At 37.4% G+C, this 18,694-nt stretch overlaps 1 protein-coding gene across 1 annotated transcript in view; it reads right to left on the minus strand.

Moving 5' to 3' along the window:
• Nucleotides 1–1,645: 1,645 nt before the first annotated feature.
• ATAD2B (ATPase family, AAA domain containing 2B) overlaps nt 1,646–18,694 on the minus strand; it is an 83,859-nt gene continuing 66,810 nt past the window's right edge. The window contains exons 25-28 of the mRNA XM_009319729.1: nt 6,570–7,265; nt 4,841–4,968; nt 3,550–3,678; nt 1,646–2,166 (exon numbers count right to left, since the gene is read on the minus strand). Coding sequence (XP_009318004.1) covers nt 2,125–2,166; nt 3,550–3,678; nt 4,841–4,968; nt 6,570–7,265 — 995 coding nt within the window. The 3' untranslated portion in view covers nt 1,646–2,124. The remainder of the gene's footprint in view (nt 2,167–3,549; nt 3,679–4,840; nt 4,969–6,569; nt 7,266–18,694) is intronic.

Genomic DNA, 18,694 nt, shown 5'->3' on the forward strand with positions numbered 1-18,694 from the left:
AGTTTTATCTTCCACAAGTGCTGCTGTTACTTGAACAAAAACTTCTTTGAGTAAGTGAAACTGGAATAAATATTTTTAAAAAATTCTGCAGCAAGAACCTGAGACTTGCAAAAAACCCTTTTATCAGAAACTTGCTACAAAAAATCTGCTACATTTTATTTAATCAAATCTTAAAGTTTGTAACAATTTCCATCAAAATACAAAATGCTGTTAATGTACCAGACACAAAAATATCTCAAACAGGTATGATGCTAATAAATACTAAATGAAACATGGAAAAAAAATCCCATAATCAAATCTGAGATCAAAGAATCTCATTTAAAATGTGTTTTCTGCTTGTTTTTGTTGTTTTTAATCGCACTTTCCCACCTAAAAAATACAGTGTTTCTGCATGGGTTGCATTTAGAAGGTGTAACTAGATGTACATGAATGCTTAAAACCTTTTTCTGCCATCAGCTATAAAGAAAAACAGTGGCATTTGGGGGAGAAAAAGATCGAAGATAGAATTATGTTTACCATAATATACAAAGCACTTTGGATTACTGCAGTAGCCCAAGGCCCATGTTTTGTTTCTCTGCAGCGCTATACTACTATTCGCCATAGAGGTGGAGACAAGTACCTTAGCTTCAGTTTGTACATGGGAGCAGAGTGATTACAGTCCTCCATAAACACTGTTGGTAACTAAAATACAAAAAGCTGAGGTAGCTCAGTATCTCTGCAGTAGTCCAAGACTGGTTTCTCTAATGAAAAACTAATCACACTGTGTTGCATATTTCTGGAAAGACACTTCCGCAGCTACGTAGGGACAGTCACAATGAATGGTTAACGATGGTAACACCAGCCAACTTCTCTGAAACGCTTTCCACGTAGGTTTGAAATAAATCAGCCCAGGTAACGTTTTAATACTGAGCTTGCGACAAAACATGTTTTTCTTGAAACTGCCTAGACTGTTCTCTCCAGTTGCCAGAAAGGAAAGGGTTTGAACTACACGATTCAGACCCAGAGAACTTTGGTCCGAACAGATCGATTCAAAAGGCTGTCCTCCAATCCCCCCCCCATTAACAGTGCTTTGCACGGACCGAGTTGTGAAGCCTAGTTTAAGTTTTATTTTCAAGTCAGCTTGGGCTCCAGGACTTTGACCGACTATAGTGTCTTCTTACCTGCACTGCACAGTCCAAGCTATATTACAAACACGGAACTTCAGAAAGAAACCTGCCAGTATTAAACTTGGTTTTCTTAAAGAACTCAAAATGGAAAACGAGGAGATGGTGGGGAAAATGCTTCATTTTTAGCAACACAGTAGAGTTTCACTGTGTAACTTGTTTCTAAAACAAATATATACCAATGAAAAAGTAATTTCACCATTTTGGTAAAGTATGTGGCTTTTTCAGTGTGTCTTAGTTTAGTTCTGTAGAGTAAGACAGGCATTATAGAACCATAATACTGGTTGCCATCCAATGAAGAGAATACAAATCATCCTTTTGGAGATCTTCATTCTGAAGACAGCTTTCTAACACTGCCATTTGCTATAATCCAAACCAATTGATTAGCCTTATCTTTCTCAATTGACTAAAAGGCACATTAAAGGCAGTTCTAGAGAGCCTCATCTTCAAATTACTGTACATCCAGTTACTCAAGATTCCTACCACAATGCATCATTGCCTTCTTTAGAACAGATTTTTTTGTCCGTTACCCCAGAGAAGCGAAAAATTGGAAAAAAAAATAAAAAAGGTCGCCTGTTTAAAAATATTCAACTTAGGTCTGCTCTTTCCAGTTCTCTGTATGTGTTGGTCTCCACTTTGCCTGAAGTTTCCCCAAAGATAATGCATGTAGAGTGAACAAGAGCAGAAATGAGAACAGTTTCTGTAGCACCAAAAATCTCCAAGCTGTGGCATTGTATTCTTTATTTATATCAGATACAACTATACGAAGTTCCGTTTGGTTCTTGTAGGCTGGTTGGTTTCAGGTACCTGAGACAATAGCACCAAATTCAACAGAAAGAAAAAGGGAGAGCACTTAAGACCAAGGCTCTGCACATACTTGGTGCAAATGGAAACTGAATGGCTCAGAGGACTGCTCTCCCATGAGCAGTTTGAGAGGATAAACCCACCCATCTTGACGAGTTCACAGGAATGTTTCAAACACATGAACTGTTCTTTCCATCTCCTGCAAGAGACACAGAGCATCAATTATACATAAATATACAGAGACAGAAATAAAGTTACATTAGATAATCGTATTTACTGGGCTATTTTTTTTTAATCTGAACAAATAATTAATAGGAAAACGGGCACATCTGTATATTACCTGCTATCTGCTAACAAAATATGGTAAAAGAGGAAACTCATTAAAGAAGTATTAATGCAGAAAAGCACTCCACTATGACAGTCCATGAGAAAATCCAAGTGTATTAGGGTCACTTATATAATTAATGTACTCAATATGTATTAAGAAAGCATTGCAATGGCACACTGCATGAACTCAAGTCTTACTGCACACTTACGCTATTGGTAACCCAGCTGTAAATACGTATCTGCACAGTTTGCAGAATCAAAGTAAAGACCAGTCTCTACGTACTCCTGCTGGATAAATGTCTTTTTAATCTACCTAACATTTGGCACAGACTTTCAACATATTTTTAGGTGAAGATGGCAGAGGAATAGCATGAAAATGGTTTGAAAAGTATGTTGCAGGAACTCTACAATATCCCATGCTAAGGCCTTTCCAGGTTTTGTTGTAAAATATTCACAGAGAAAAATACTTAAGTGTTCAGTGACACAACTGGAAACTAGCAATTGTCCTTTTTTAAGCAGGGTTGGTTATCAGTTGAATCAGCAAGCTGATCCAAACCGCTCTACAGCTAGAAGAATTATTTTAGAGGGAACGCATGTCTAGAGTTATGATCAGCCTACGCCAATGGTGAAATGACCAACTTACTGTTGATGTAGACAAGGAGGCCTTTGATAGCAAACACTTTAGAGGCAAAGGATGACAGCGAAGCAGACAACTGGCTTACATCATGCTGTACTGGACTTTCCCAAGGGTATAATTACCAATCTAGAGAAAGTCTGCAAACTTTTAAGGTCTTGTATGAAAGTCACAATCAGCAAACTGCATGGAGCAGAGGTAATTTTTTTTTGGCCTAGTTACGCAAATGCAAGTACAGGCAACTGCAGCAATGTTGGCTCTGTGTGCCTATAAAGCAAGCACTACATCCAACTGTTATTCCTACCACAAGTGTGGAAACTGCTGCTACTCCATTTTCACTCCGCTAGCATGTGCTTCTCCATGCTGCTGTATTCTCTCCTCTTTTTCCTCCGTTCTTTTAGGTTAAATTCTTAATCCTTTTCTGACGAAAGTATTATTAGAAACAACCTCTGTTTTTTAAGTCACTACTACACTAAACTTTTTTGTGTTTATAGATACCTTCCTCAAAGCCTATTTAAAGCTTTTGCCTGCTAGTACAATAAATTGATAGATTAACTTAGCTCTTGAAAAACCAGTCTCACAAAATTCAGATAGAGAATAAAAGAAACTGTACAACATCACCTCTGTAAGTTGTGATTTGTCATAGTCTCTACGATGTCTGTAGATGCACTGACTGAGGAGCGAATACAATCTCTCAAGTTGGTCAACAGTCAGGTTGTCACTTTTCTTAACCACTAAATCAAGAAGTTTCTGGTGGAACAACAAAAGGTAAGGTTAACAGGGTTTTTATAATCACTTTTTTTATTATTTTTTAAGGACAAATCAGAAATGCAATCTCCTTTTGAAGCCCTATTTTGGAGGGACACATACAAATAAAATGGACCACACCTGGCTACCAGTAAGACCACTGCTTCCATGTAGATCCAAAAGGACTCAATGTCTCTTTTCACTTCTCTGCTTATACCCACACATTTTTTTCTTGTCTTAGATTTTATACTCAGTATAGCTGGGGTCATGTTTGTTCTGTTTGAATGATACTTCATCCTATTGTATCTTGGTCAATAATTATGACAAAGCAAACCATAAAAATTGCCTTGATAGCTAAAGCAGACATTTTGAAGAACTTGCACTGGCACGAAATTGTAAGAAGTACCGAATGGAAACACATTTGGAATTCCACAAATGTTGAAAAATGGTACAATAAAAGAAAGGGGGACAACACATGTAAAACTGCTCATAAACACAAAGTGGAAGTGTGTATTTTATATAGTAGCAGATAGTAAATTTTAAGATTTTTTTTTTCCTCTCTTAACACTTCTATTGTTTCCAAAGAGATTATCATCTGCACTCCACAGCAAGCAGGATCTAAATTTCATAGTAGGTCAAGCTAGTTTTTACAACAGAAGACAGCAAATTTTATTGTAACTTTGCTTAAAAAGAGACAAAACTGAAAGAAAATTAACTAGCAGGGGTTCAGTCTATGACACCAAAACATCAGCAGAAATTCCAATTTGTTTTCCAATCCGCTAACAGTTCTTTCCACCAAGTATACGTACAAGGGAAGAGAAAAAGGTGATGTTAACTCCTAATTACTAGGCACCCAGCAGTTCATCAGTAACTGGCATGTCCAATTAACACATAGGACTACCTGCAAAAACTGCAATTAAAATAGTGGACTGCTGTGCCATTACTGGATTTGTAAAGGTAGTAATGGCAGGACAGTAAGGATTCAGTAGTTTTATTAAGTTTTCACCCAAAAAACACTGATTGACAAATCATTTTCAAAAGTTAATGCTGCCATAATAATTGCTTGCAGTCAAAAATGAAGGAAATGTTTCTTCATAACAGAGTAAGGAAGCGTTTTTCATGGACAGTTTCATTAACAGTTCAACTCATTTTTCAGTTCTATTACCTTTAATCTGTCATGGTCAACAACTACAGAGGGTAAGGGATCCGATGGTTCCTCTGGGACCTGCTCCAAACTTGTGGGCTTTGACTGTTCTGTAGCGACTTTTCGTGTTTTCTTGCTTTTGAATATACCTGTAATTTGAAAAACAATTATCAGCACTGTCAGTTTCTCAAAACGAACAGCTTGTTTCTTCACTTTGGTTTGATTCTGCTTGTTTGGTTTGTTGGGTTTTTTTGAACCATGCGAGCATGACTGTAGCACTGCACATTATTCATCAGCTTTGCAGAATTCTGAATGTTTATAGGTGCACAAAACCACAGTTCAGAAAACACACATGGAACTGGTCATCTTCAAACTCCGAAGTCCCAACAGAAAATTGAACGTTACTGAAAGAGTTTTTCCATTGTATCATATCTACTTAGCAACATCAAATTATACAGCTTCTAAGTGAAGTTCAGGTATTAAGCTAACCCTCAAAATCTTTCTGCCTAAGTGAATCAAATCCTCATTTTTCTCTCCAAAGCATCCCATGTCTTCATCACCACGGTAATTCTAACATCTCTACTCCTGAAACTTCATGCTTTTGTGACACATTTCTGTTTTCTTCCACCTCTGTATTAAAGCTGCTGTCCAATCCTGTTGTAGAGAGCAAAATATTTTCACGTGTCCTGATTGTCTCCCTATACTCATTCACTGTATTTCTCCTCCTCAACTATTTAAAATGCCTTTTCTAAGGACCCCTTGTTATCATAACCATCCTTAATGTACACAAAATTCAACTACTAAATTTAGAAACGTTAAGGCTCTTAACATACATCATACTCTTCTTCTGATATTCTTAGGACCTACCTTCTACTATTCTCCTTACCCTTAGAGAAAATATGTATGTACAAACACAGCCAACATGTATACAGTGATATTCTCATAATTCAGATCTCTCATTAAAGCTCATTTACTTGGTAAATCTCAGCGCTAACTTTTGAAGTAAAGATTTCATTCTTTTAGATAATTCTGAAGAGCTAATTAAAAAGGCAATCATGCATAAGGCTTTTATTTCTCCTCCATGAGGAAACCATGTCTCATCTTCGAAGGACGTGGCCCCTTCTTTTATGCACCACCAGGATTTCCCTTCTCCTTCTTTTTGCTGCACTGTTACTGTGTTGACTGTAACTCCAAAGCCAGATTCCTTCTCCAATAGATAAACAACGGTTTATCTGGCTTTTACTATGAGTTAAACTTTTGCTATGAGCAAATGTTTTTAAAGGAATACATTCTGTATTTCTATGGTCAATGTCAATGATACTTTTATCATAAATCTCTAACAAAACAAGTTAAAACAGATCATATAGATCAAAATATAGATCAGATAGAACAGATAGACCAAAACATATATATTTATCTGCATTGATAATATTTTTTAAATCTTTAATTATTGTTTAAATATTATCTCAGTATTTACAATATTTCCCATAAAGCCTACAAAAATAAACAGAATCGTGTAAGTATGGAGATACACTTACTTGCCTAAGATAACATTACAGCAAGTCAAGGGTGGACTTCCAATTTATCTATGTGGAATTAAATGTTGTAAGCATACTAAAAGTTTCAAATAACTAGACAGCAGTTCATAAAGTATTATATAATTATAATTGTAACATAAGATATTACAATTAAAAATACACATTAACTTGGACACTAAGATAAGGACAGAAACATTGAAAACAAGCTATACCTTCTTTATCTGCTTCAGCATCTTTAGTTTCAATGTCTGTGCTCTGTAGTGTTTTTTCATTATTGCTGCAATGTGGTAACTCAGCTTTCACTAGATCAGCTCCTTGACTTTCACTGGAAGCTTCCGTTTTCTCCTTTGGCTGATCTTCAGATGAAGATTTTTGCCTGTTACTAGACCCATCACTGTTGTCACAGGGTGAAACAGCATCAACTGATTCCATTTTACCATTATGACATGCTGGAATAGGTATACCCTCTGAGCTGTGTACAGATGTCTCTCCATTCACACAGTCCCCTTTCGATGTAGAGTCCTTCCTTAATTCCTTTTCAGTACGCAGGGTAACACTGTCGGTTATTAACAGAGATTCATTTGAGCTCTCTTCTTCTGTGGATGCAAAGTTGTTTTCCTTTCCTGATGTCCCATTGTTAAGCCTCTGCTCTGCATCTATATCCATAATATCACAAGAAGATTCATCATTTGTCATAGAGAGGTCTCCTGTTTCCTCCCCATTCTCCTCAATGCAGTCAGTGCTGATCTCTAGCTCTCCATTTTCCAGCAATTTACTGTCCTCTCCATGATTTTCATCATCAGCAAACTTTGCATCATCTTCATCTTTCTTTAAATTATTGACTTTCCTCTTCTTAATAATGCCTTTGCCCCACTGTGAGCGCCGTCTTGATTTTCTCCTTATTCGAACTGAATTACAATGAAAAAAAGAAACTTTTAGGTGCACAGGTACCCCTCAGTAAACAGACTAGGCTATTAGAATATGCTGTAGCGTGTGAGGCAATCAAACGTGTTCACATTTCAAGGAAAAAGAAAGCTGTCTGATGATTTCAGTGTGAGCAAATTACAGATACCAAGGACTTTTAGAAGTATAAGGAGTGAACACTCAGTCATGTACACAATTCCTACTCTAAACTATGGCATCAAGGAAGCCTTGCTAGCCTTTCCTTCTAAATGTATTTTACATATACCCGTTTGTAAGTAAAGAAAGAAAACAGCTAAGCAATGATGTCGAAGTCAGTCAGTCATTTTCATTTGGGTAATGCAAATGAAACTCTAAAGACAGTTTTTCTCATTTTCCCTTTTTAGAACCTCAGCAATCTGAAATCCTTATACAATGAAACAAATGGAAGTGCAATCCATGGATTCATAGAATAATTCAGGTTGGAAGGGACAGCAGGAAGCCTCTAGTCTGACCTACTACTTAAAACAGGGTCAGCTATAAGAGCAGACCAGGTTGCTCAGGGCTTTATCCAGCCACGTATTAAGAGGGGCTGTGAGGGGTGGGGTGGTGAAGCTGGGGATGGGACGGCAAAGGGGGCTGCCCGGGGGGGGGCTGGAGAGACACCGCTGCTCGGCTTTTCTCAGAGGGGCCCTGGGGCAGGGCAAGAGGCAGTGGCACTGGATGCATCAAGGGAAATTCCAATTAAATAGTGGGAAAAATATTTTCAACACGAGAACATTTCAAGCACTCGAACAGGTTGCCCAAAGTGGTTGTGAAACCTCCATCCTTGGTCTCTTCCAGACCATGCCCTGGCAATCGCATGAAAATGTGGAGGTTTCTGGCCATCCCCTGCTCAGAGCAGGACTGGTGTTTCACCAGGTTGCTCAGGGCTTTATCCAGCCACGTATTGAAAACCTCCATGGATGCAGACTAAATGACCTTCATGAGCATCCTGTACCAACGCATAATTATCATAACAGCGAAAAGGCTTTTTGCCCTATATCCAGTCAGCATCTCTCATTTCAATTTACGTCCACTGTCAATTCAAAGACATCTTCACTGTTTAAATCAGCTAAATCTCCTCAATCTTCCATTCACTCCCACCTCGGTACTCAAGTTCACTGCATCGACAAAAGATGGTTTTAAAAAATGAGGATCTTTGTTTTAGACCCGGACCATTTAGCAACCCTGTCCACAGCAAGACCTCACAAACATTTGCATTTATGCAATGAGTCTGTAAGCAGAAGGGAAAGCATAGGTCCTTAAACTAGCCTCATCACCAATGCCTTCCCTCCATATTATGCAACTCAACTTGAAGCAACATTTTTTCATTACTTCTGCATCCTTACTTTTTCATTTTTCCTACTTCTTATTTGTACTTTCTATGCCTTTGAAAAATCACATAATAAGCTTTTTTTCAGAAAGGGCTTTTTTTTTTTTTTTTTTAACTAACCTATTTGCAGTGGGATACAATTATCTAAAAGAGGTTTGGGGGCACATTTGCAATATGATCAGCAAATACAGAAGGAAGACCATTCAAACCTAATACTATTGTCAATGTCCTTTTCAAGAGCACTAACAACACACAGCTGAAAAGACTTTGGAAGAGATTGGGAAAAACTGAAACTTCTACATTCAAATTCAAGTAGTGATGCAGACTGCTCATACTTTTGCAAAATTGCTGAAGTTGCGGCCAAATGGTTATAACTGAAAATCACAGCCAATAGTTACCAGAGATTAACAAATTTTCTTCCATTTCAAAATGAACTCCTATGTTGAGCACCTCCATAATGTTCTTGGTATTTGTAGGTTGCTTTGATTTATGGGGTATTAAGTCCTAGATCTGTGTCTGCCAACCTCACACTGAGTTACAAAGATCTTGCTTTGAAGATACAAGCACTATGAAGGTACAAGTGTTGAGAATTAATTCACAGAAGCTCAGAGGAGCACAGCTGTACTTCAGAATTTCTTCCCCATGAGTGGCGTATGCAAGTTTAACCACTACATTAGGAATAAATCTTAACCTTTTAGCTTTAAAGCTATCTAAAGATACAATCACATTGCAATAAAAACACAGTCTCACTTGGAATGTGTATTTACTGTTACAAATAATCCTTATGGAGAACTGTAAGATTTGAGGAAAAAATCGCCTTTCTCCAGCTATTTTGTCGATTTGATAGCGGCTTCTAACGTCAGTGTCACTGTTTTATTAATGACAAACTACAACCTATTCACGTAACTTTTCAGGAGCTCATGTAATCTTCCCCTAGATTGTGCAAGAAATTTTCATTAATAACAGAAGCAGCAAATCTGAAACTAAAGAGTGAAATGTAAACTTACAGACAAAAAAAAGTCCCCCATTAGGCAATGGGTTCAGCCTCAGGTCAACTCCAAAGATGGGTAAATAAAAGACAGAAGGGGAGTAAAAGTCTTTTAAAGGAAATTTAGTATGTCCTCAAGTGTATAAATTAATAAGAAAGTTGACATTTTTAAAGATACACTAATTTTGGCTTTTTAGGCTGACTTTGCTGTAAGAGTCAGATATAATGTCAAATGTATTTGACATTTATTATATGAATGAATTGTACTTTAAATATGCCCATTTTACTAATGCATCCATTTTGTTTACCCTGTGAGCTCTACCTGGGATGAGAACCCGTAATTTGTCTAAACACACGGTTTCATTCCTAAAATTCCTAAGTGTGGGAGAAATCACATTAAAGTAAAATGGAATTAATCCTTGTATTACAAATGTCATTAAATTTCAAGTCTTCCTAAACGACAGTCAGCAAGTCCAGCTCGCTCGCTCTCTCATGCAGTACTATTTGAACATACATTGTGCATGTTTTTTATTGCTGTTTTTAATTAGGACAAAGCAACCACAAAGAGTGCCGCAGAAGATGTCCTCCCACGAATTCTGAAGTTTACACTGCATCAAAACCAGTAAACGCAGGAAATTTTTCAGCTACCTCATCAAATTACGCACACAAAACAGAGCGTTGGTTGAAACACTGCTATTACTATAAACCTGGTGTTATGTCACGATATTAAAAAAAAAAAAAAAAATTATACCTCCAACCAACTCCTGAGATTTAGGAAAGAACAGCATTTCATTGCCAGATACTGCAGAACATGCCCTCCTAACATTTAATAGTATTTGTACTGACAAAAGCAATAATCTAGCTACTTTGGGTTTTCACCCACATTTAGCCAATAGAACTCAGTTAATGCTGAAGTTTTTCCCTCCCAGACTCTTACCAGCTCTTATTTCAAGGCAGTACCATCATCACCTGAGCCACCCAGACCTGTAACCAACAGGTGACCAACACTTCTAAAATCCTGATTCTTTTTGTCCCCATACTTCTAAGAATCAACTTTTTTCCCATCATTTAAATAAAAGCCTTCTTGCTTTCAACCCCTTCCATCCCAGCCACTGAAGCCTTGTCTCCTCAGACTTTCATAAATCCACCTAAATCTCTCATTTGAATTTATTTAACACAAAACTGCCCACATCATTTTCATGACCTCAGTGAGGTTCTTAGCCCCCTACCTAACACATCTTTGAGCCCATTCACCAGTTTTTATGTTCTTGATCATATTGAAAGTAGACTTCTAGTTCTTAAATTTAAACTGTCCCTTCAAAACTGTGCCTTTTTGTTCTAACCTAGGCTGTATCGCTCTGTGCAAAGGAATGTCTTTTGGAATATGAGAAGAAATTTTGGGTTCAGATCCTTAGCACCCCTAACATCATTACACAGATTTTTCCTTTTTACAGACAGACAAACCTCTAGGAAGAGTGAAAAGTTGAGCAAGGAATACAACATTTAAAACCAAAACCCACCACCAGTCTGTCTTTCTGTCCTGCCCACTTCCCCCAGCAAAGCTAAGGGAGTGGTACAAGTAGGAGGAGTGTTTAATGCAGCAAGGAACCACGTCACCAGGCGTAGAAGTCAACGCCAGATTTCATCATCTGGATTGATTCTCTTTATATCTACTGGAAAGAAAAAGGCACTACTGCGAGAATAACATGGACCTGAGAAGCTGTCATATGAGGCAGGAAAGAGTAAAATTTATCTCTGAATCCTGCAAGACAGTTGAATATGATTCAAAAAGGAAGGAGCTACCACAGGGTAAAACTGATGCAAAACTAAAGGGCTAATGGGCAGGAACTAATGGGTTAATGGATTGCTGCTAAAAAATAAACTTAACCCAGAGTCCCCTCTCCTCTACCGTAATGCTGATATTTTATAAGAGTGTAAACTAACAAGAGCAGAATCCTACACTTTTTATTTTATAGTCAGTATGATCCATGACACATTAAAGTTTTCAGTAAGTAACAGAATGGGATAGCTATTTACAGCAGAAAAACTTCGAGTTAACTTTGTAAAAAAAATTAATAGGAGTATATACAATTGCCTTAATACCTTTTAAATTACTTCTTTTAAAACTACTCATCTGAAATCTACCCATTGATACCCAGTCTTTTGGCAGTATTTGTGCCAGAGGCAGTAGAAATACTATTGTCAGAAGAATCCTGCTTCATAGAACTGAGTTTCTATAACTCAAACTATTCTAATACCAATTATTCACACATGAATACATTCACTTGCCTTCTGAATTGCTGAACTCTTCTCTCTATAATCTCTATAATCTTCACAAAACCTCTGTAGGTTTGCCAAGGGGATCCTCATTGTAGCTTCCTTCTGGTTTGCTTTTTTGTAAATCGTTATTCAGAATTTTTAATGGCAATAAATACCTGTTTGACCACGAGTCACATAACATTTCACTTGGGTTCACATGAAGTAGGTATCAAAAAGAACCCTTCCCACTCTTTTTTTTTTTCCCCCTAAGCTGCACAGTCTATGCAGATGGCATTTTTTTGAAGTGCCATGTAATACAATGTAATTAATCACTGAATACAAATTTAGTCTACTTTTTTTTAAACAGTAAGTGGGGTTTCTCAATTCTTCATTCCTACATTGAGACACTTTGAGAGTCAGCTGAAAGATCCCTAAACTTAAGGCAGACAGCATTTTCCCGTGAGGCGGCCTCCCACGATTAAAAAATAAATTCTGCACTTACTTCAGAAGGACTAGTCCTCTAGGTACAAGCTAAGTAAAATGAAACCTGAGCGGACTTTCAGAAATTCTCACCCACTGGCAGGTTCTGCCTTAAGACTCCCAAGTCAGATACATCAAGTAATTTCACCAGAAGATGTTGTCATAAGCACCCTTATCTAGGGGTGCACAGCAACCCTGTCCAGAGCAGAGTACAGTTCTTGGATATGCAAGAACAGTGATGGTCAAAAAAAAGCCAAAACAATACAAACAAAAAATCTCAAATCCTTCCCACATTCCTGAAGTATTTCTGCAAGATCTAGAGGTAACTGTCACCTTTCTGTTTAGTACGGTCTCAGGAAAACAGATCTCAAAACCACGAGTGAATGGTACAGAAGCTTCAAAGTTGAGGTATACACTGTTGCTGTCCCTCAAATCCAGCAGTACAGTGACAGAACTGCAGACTATACAGAAATAAAGTTAACAGTTGGAAAAGGAAGCAGATATAATTACAGGATTCAAAGATTGTCAATCATTAACAAGCAAGTGTTTGCCTTAATGTGGAGGAACTCTAATGTAGCAGTCAAAGCAGATATGTTTCTCTTGAAATTCCTGTAGTTTGACTACTACAGTATATTGAGTGCAGTACAGTATTAGTGGAGGCTAACAAGTTCACTTCATGCTGCAGAAAAGACAACCCTTATATGTCTCTGCACTGCTTAAAAGTCCATCAGAGAATGTGAATTCTCTGTCCTTAAAATGATAAAACTCACATCCATCAAGCAGTAGATTCTCTCTTTTTACCATTATTTCATGAAGGATTCCTGGGGATTAAAATCCAAAGGAGATTCTCATGGCAAGCAAGATCACCACGGATCTAGATTTTGTGTCTGCAGTATCATCAAGAACCACTTGAAACAACGCACCTGTTTCAAGTTTTTCTTCCATGATCAAACCCCTAAATTTCTTTCTGATGTCTTGTGTGTAAAGTAACCAAAAGCCTTGAGAAAGCACTTATTACCAGCGATTTGCGCTCTTGTGCAGCATCCAGGATATCTATACATCTGCCACAGTAATTTAGCTACTTCCAGTAGCTCTGCATTCCTTACCAAGGGGCACTGAATAGTCCCCTTGAAAGTCTCTAGAGTTTTTAGTCACAAAGTCCCAAACTGCAGTCAGAGATAAGCAGCAAGAAAGAACAGAGCACAGTTCCACAATGGCTTGAAAAGTAAAATGAGGTGCCAGCTTCCACTAACAGACAAAGCCATTTCTCCCTCCAAAGGCAGCTATAGCATTTTCACTACCTCATTTGTGCTGGCACTACTCTTCCTGCAGTAAAACAGATAAGGGAACCAAATCCATCTGAAATGTTATGGGGTTCTTTCTGGGTTAGTTTTCAACGTCTTCAGTTCCCCAGCCGAGCTTTCCAACTCATGAATAATGGTGTTGGCACAGGGGAGGTGGTGGGAATATGCAACCAGCAAAAAGGCAAAACAGCCCCTTTAGTAGTAACCTGCAGTTTGACCAGCTTGAAGTGACTGTGGAACTAACCCCTACAAGACATGTCATTTTCTTTACCTAGATGGAAGGCACTCAAGGCACAGACCTGACAAAATACATTAAAAAAACCTGTATGCAACAACTTAACATATTTATGATCTTCATCAGCATATATAACAGTTTATGTTGTGTAAACAAATACTTGAAGAACCGAGGCACTTCTACTCAACAAGGAGAAGTCAAGTTCCATAAGAAGGAGATGAAGCATGCTTCCAAAAAAAAATCTTGGCTGCAGTATCCCCGGCGTTTTCTTCCCCTAGTCAACTGCTTTCCCCTACCATACCCTGTAATGCTCTCAACTCAAGCTCTTCCCAATATTTCTCACAAAACTCTCCCAATATCTTCTGTTTCTCCCCACCCCAGCTGAACAGGACACAAGATACACTACATCTGAGGTGTGCATGCCATGCCCGGCCAATACAATGTTTTAACTCATCAGCTAACAAGGCCAGGCAGAACAGGTAACTACCATTTTCAACATATAGCCTTTTCCTTCTGTAGATGCATAGATTTATCCAGCTACCAATTTTCACAAAACCTGCACGAATCTAGTCTTTCAGCCCTCAACTCCTGTCAAATCTGTTTGAACCCGGCTAAATGATCCAGAAGTTGTTAGGGGAGCAGAGATGGACAGAGAGCACAGGTATTATTTTCTTGGGAAACCGAGCTAAAAATGTAATTTACATGAAACCAGAGTAATTATGTTAGTAAAGTACATGACAAGACAGTCACATAGGAAAATTAAAGAGAAAAATGAAGTCAAAAGAGAAGAGACAATCAGATTAATATCACCTGCAGAGATCAGTTTTAGACTTTCCATCTCTATAGATCTGCTCATTTTCTCTCTGCTGAGTAGCTTCGTACAATAGCAACTATAGCAACTATTACAGCTATTTATTAGAATGGTACATTAAGTTGGCCCTTAAGGACTACTGAATGACACCTTCCCTGCTGCAAGAGAGCCATGAACAAACACAAGGTTCTCCTGCAACTTCACAAGCAGAGAAGAGGCTCCCACTCTAATTAAAATTACATTCAATAGAGTTTACAGCATTCATTTATATCACATATCTGAAAGGCTCATGGCTGCTAGTTGGTTTCTGTGTCAAGGAGGCAAAATTAGAAAGAAATATACAAAGAAAACTGAAGTTAAGAAATAGGTAATAAACACAAGAAAATCAACACCTTCTGCAGACAAAAACTTTACACCAAGTCTGTAAACAATTTAAAGCAAACATTGCCACAGTTTTCAAAGGGGAGGAAGGAGTAAGATGTATCTAAAAGGTCTGAAAACTGTTTTTTTATTACATCACTTGTGCATACCACTTAGGGGGGGAAAAAAATATTTTAGAAGAAGTCATTAAAAAAAACTTTTTCTAAAAAGTCTCTCCCTTTACCATGTTTATAAGAAAGGTGGTGCTAATGCTTTCAGGAAAACCTTCTTAAGAGAGGCTGAGCAATCTTGCATTACTGAGTTAGAAAGGAGATGGAAAACAAGAGAATATTAAAAAAGCCACTGATCAGGTCAATTGTAGGACCCTCTTTGCCCTCTGTCAGAGAAAACAGACATTCGATTTATTCAAGAGGCAAGTATTTAATAGTGATGAAAGAAAGTTTCTTTGCCACTAGATATCACTGAGTCCAAAAGTTTGATGGGATCGCAAAAAAGAACAGGCAGTCAGGATTTAGTAGAACTCCCATAAATTCACTAAATGATATTTTAAATTAGAAGAATTACAAAGCCTATGGTGTTTAAAAGAACTGTTAACCAACTCAGAATCAGCTAAGTTGGTATTTCCTTCAAATTCAGGCATGAAAAAATAACTTTTATTTCTCAAATGTTTGCAACTTCCTTTTAAAGCATCTGGTTGAAGCCAGCATCAGATACAGGAGATCAAACTACTCTCATCCAGAATGCCAACTCCTACACTACCCAGCACAAAGTGAAAAAGAAACAAAGAGAGACAGTTGTCTCAGCTCTGAGTAAAGATGTCCTCAAATTCCAGAAAATCATTTTTAATGGTGTTTTTCAAGTTACAGTACTTGCCTCTATCTCAAACAAGAATTAATCCAAGTCAAATCCCTTTTCTGGAGAGCAGGAGGAGAAAAGAAAACAGCAGCAAGTGTAGGATTTGTGACAAAACATCAGCAGCTACCAGGATTTTAACGTTAGCATCTGGATGACCGTTAATGTGCCAGTATCCAAATTCTGAATCCAAATTCAGAACTAGTCCAAAAGACAGAAAATAGTTAAAATAATAAAAGCCATATGGCACCTGTCTGCCATGTCCTTTGATAAGGCATTACCGTAGTCCTATGAATGCCTGAACTACAGCGATCACTGACACCACTGTATCAGAGAGGTCAAAGAAAAAGAGACTAAACAGACAAAAATCAAAGACTGAGAACAAAAGAGTTTCTGAGAAAGATTATAAACAAAAGACCTTTTCTTTCTAAAAATCTTTTTTATAAATACTCCTGCCAAAACAAAACTTCCTTTCCATCATAAAGCAGAAACAAATAGTTTTGTATGATAGCAAAGATCGTTGAAGGCGCACAAATTATTATTTATTTAGGAACTACATTTTCTGCAGCAGTTTTTTATATCCTTGCTTGATCTCCCTACAGTTCTTTCTATAGAGACCACTAATCACTTCAATTATTGGGAAAAGTTAGCAGTGTGTTTACTTCCTATTTCATAAAATGATTTTTATATAAAACTTATATTTTTAATACTTCACATAACAAAATATTTCAATGTTTTTATTTGCTCCAAATGCCATTTTCACAGCTATCATATTTATCATACAGCATAAAAGACATCTTCTCTATGAAGAAAACAAAATCTGCAGCCTATCGCTACAATATATTATTGTTAAATACTGCAAAAAAAGGTAAGAATGTAAAACCAAATCTTCTCCATACAGTTTATTTATACGTAACACTAAAGGAAGAACTGCAAGACAGTAAAATAATATGCAACGTACTCCATCTACTGGCAAAACAGAGTAGTAGGACAAAGTTTTACTATACAGCATCCCAATATTTAAAGGGACACTAATGTTTTATGCGCTAACATGTATCTAAACCACTTAGCAATGATTAATTTACCAGACGCACCAAACTGCATATTGCTGGTAGTTTCCTTTTCCACACTCGTACATACAAAGCAGAAACGAGACCCTTCTCATCGGTGCCCAGTGACGAGAGGTATTTCAATCTGGGCACAGATTGAAATACAAGACATTCAATTCAAAATTAAGAAAAAGAAATTATTGTGAGAGTGGCCAAGCACTGGAAGACGTTTTCCAGGCACATCACGGAGCCTCCATTCTTGGTGATACTCAAAACACAACTGGACACAGCCTTGAGCAACCAGCTCTGAGCAGGGGAGTTAGACTAGATGATCTCCAGAGGTTCCTTCCAACCACAGCGATTTTGCGATTGTGTGATCATACAACTACCTATGCCAGGCTTTTGACCTATGTCCCATTCTAAGTTTCCACCAGAACACTTGCACTTTTCTCAAAATACACCGTCAATATGGAAATATTTTAAATTATCTGTGGCAGAACTCTCCCAAATGGATTTTCAGCAGCTTCTAGTAATGCAATGCTTTTAAAACTCATGTACACTGTGATACACCATCCACCATAGGTGTACCTTCAACAAGGGAAATGGAACTTGCAGATTAAATCTAACTCAGGAACATATATCACCATGCCTTAAATAGAACAACTATTTTGTGCCACATTTCTGATAGCCCATCTGATCTAATCAAATTAAAAAAATCTAAAATACATTAGAAAAATTAAAGAACTCACAAAATAATAGGTAACTAAAAAACTAAATAAAGTTTCATAGAAAATACATAACCTCAGAAAAACCAACACATGATAAACTAACTCTCATTCTCTATTGTACTAGCCCCAAACAGTAAACAGGGCTTTAAACTGGGGAAGGCTGCTGCCCCGTGTGTAGTCCACTCTGTTTTTAGTGACGATGCTTGACAATAATTTCCTGTAGGGTTCTCAAGTGTTTCATCCAAATTGACCTTTTTGCAGCTATTTTCTAAAATACTGTAAACAAAGCTCCTAAAAAATTAATCAGGAAAATAATGTTATGATTCATGATTTTTTCCTTAGATTTATCTAAGGAAAAAAATTAATTCAAGTTCAAATAGCAGAAAAAATTGAAGGTTTTCAAAATCATTAATTGGAAAGTACAGGTTTTATCCTGTGTAATTAAAATACATGAATCATCATCCTTGTTACTCTGCTTGTGTAATACATTTTAGTCTTAAAAAAAAATCTTAGTTCTTGACCATAAAAAAATTTCAGCTCTACCTCTAAAATCATCTCTGTTCAGAAATCCCTTCTCTAAATTTGTTTCTTCCATTTATACAATCACAGTCCACCATATAATTTGCTGCTATACGAGCTCCCTACAATCTGCTCAGTTCTGCTCTCACTTTGCTCCAGCTCCTTCCTCCAAGCACCCTTCTAAGGCTGTATCTCTTCCTAGTTTCTAGTCTCCACTGAACTTACCGCACCAATCTTTAAGTATGCCCGTGTACTACTTGAACTCCTTCTGCAGATTTCTGATTGCCCATCAACTCTTGGTTCTCTCTTGATTACCAGATGCATCACATCCCTCCTGGACCAGCTACCTTTCCCAGACTCAGTGGTAAAAGCAGATTTTCATTTGACCATAGTCCCAAATACCACTAAGCCTCAAATTTTCTTGCCTTCCAACCTAAATCACCAAAATAATAGCAG

This window comes from Pygoscelis adeliae, unplaced genomic scaffold, assembly GCF_000699105.1.
Source record: "Pygoscelis adeliae isolate BGI_AS28 unplaced genomic scaffold, ASM69910v1 Scaffold121, whole genome shotgun sequence".
Lineage (NCBI taxonomy): Eukaryota > Metazoa > Chordata > Aves > Sphenisciformes > Spheniscidae > Pygoscelis > Pygoscelis adeliae.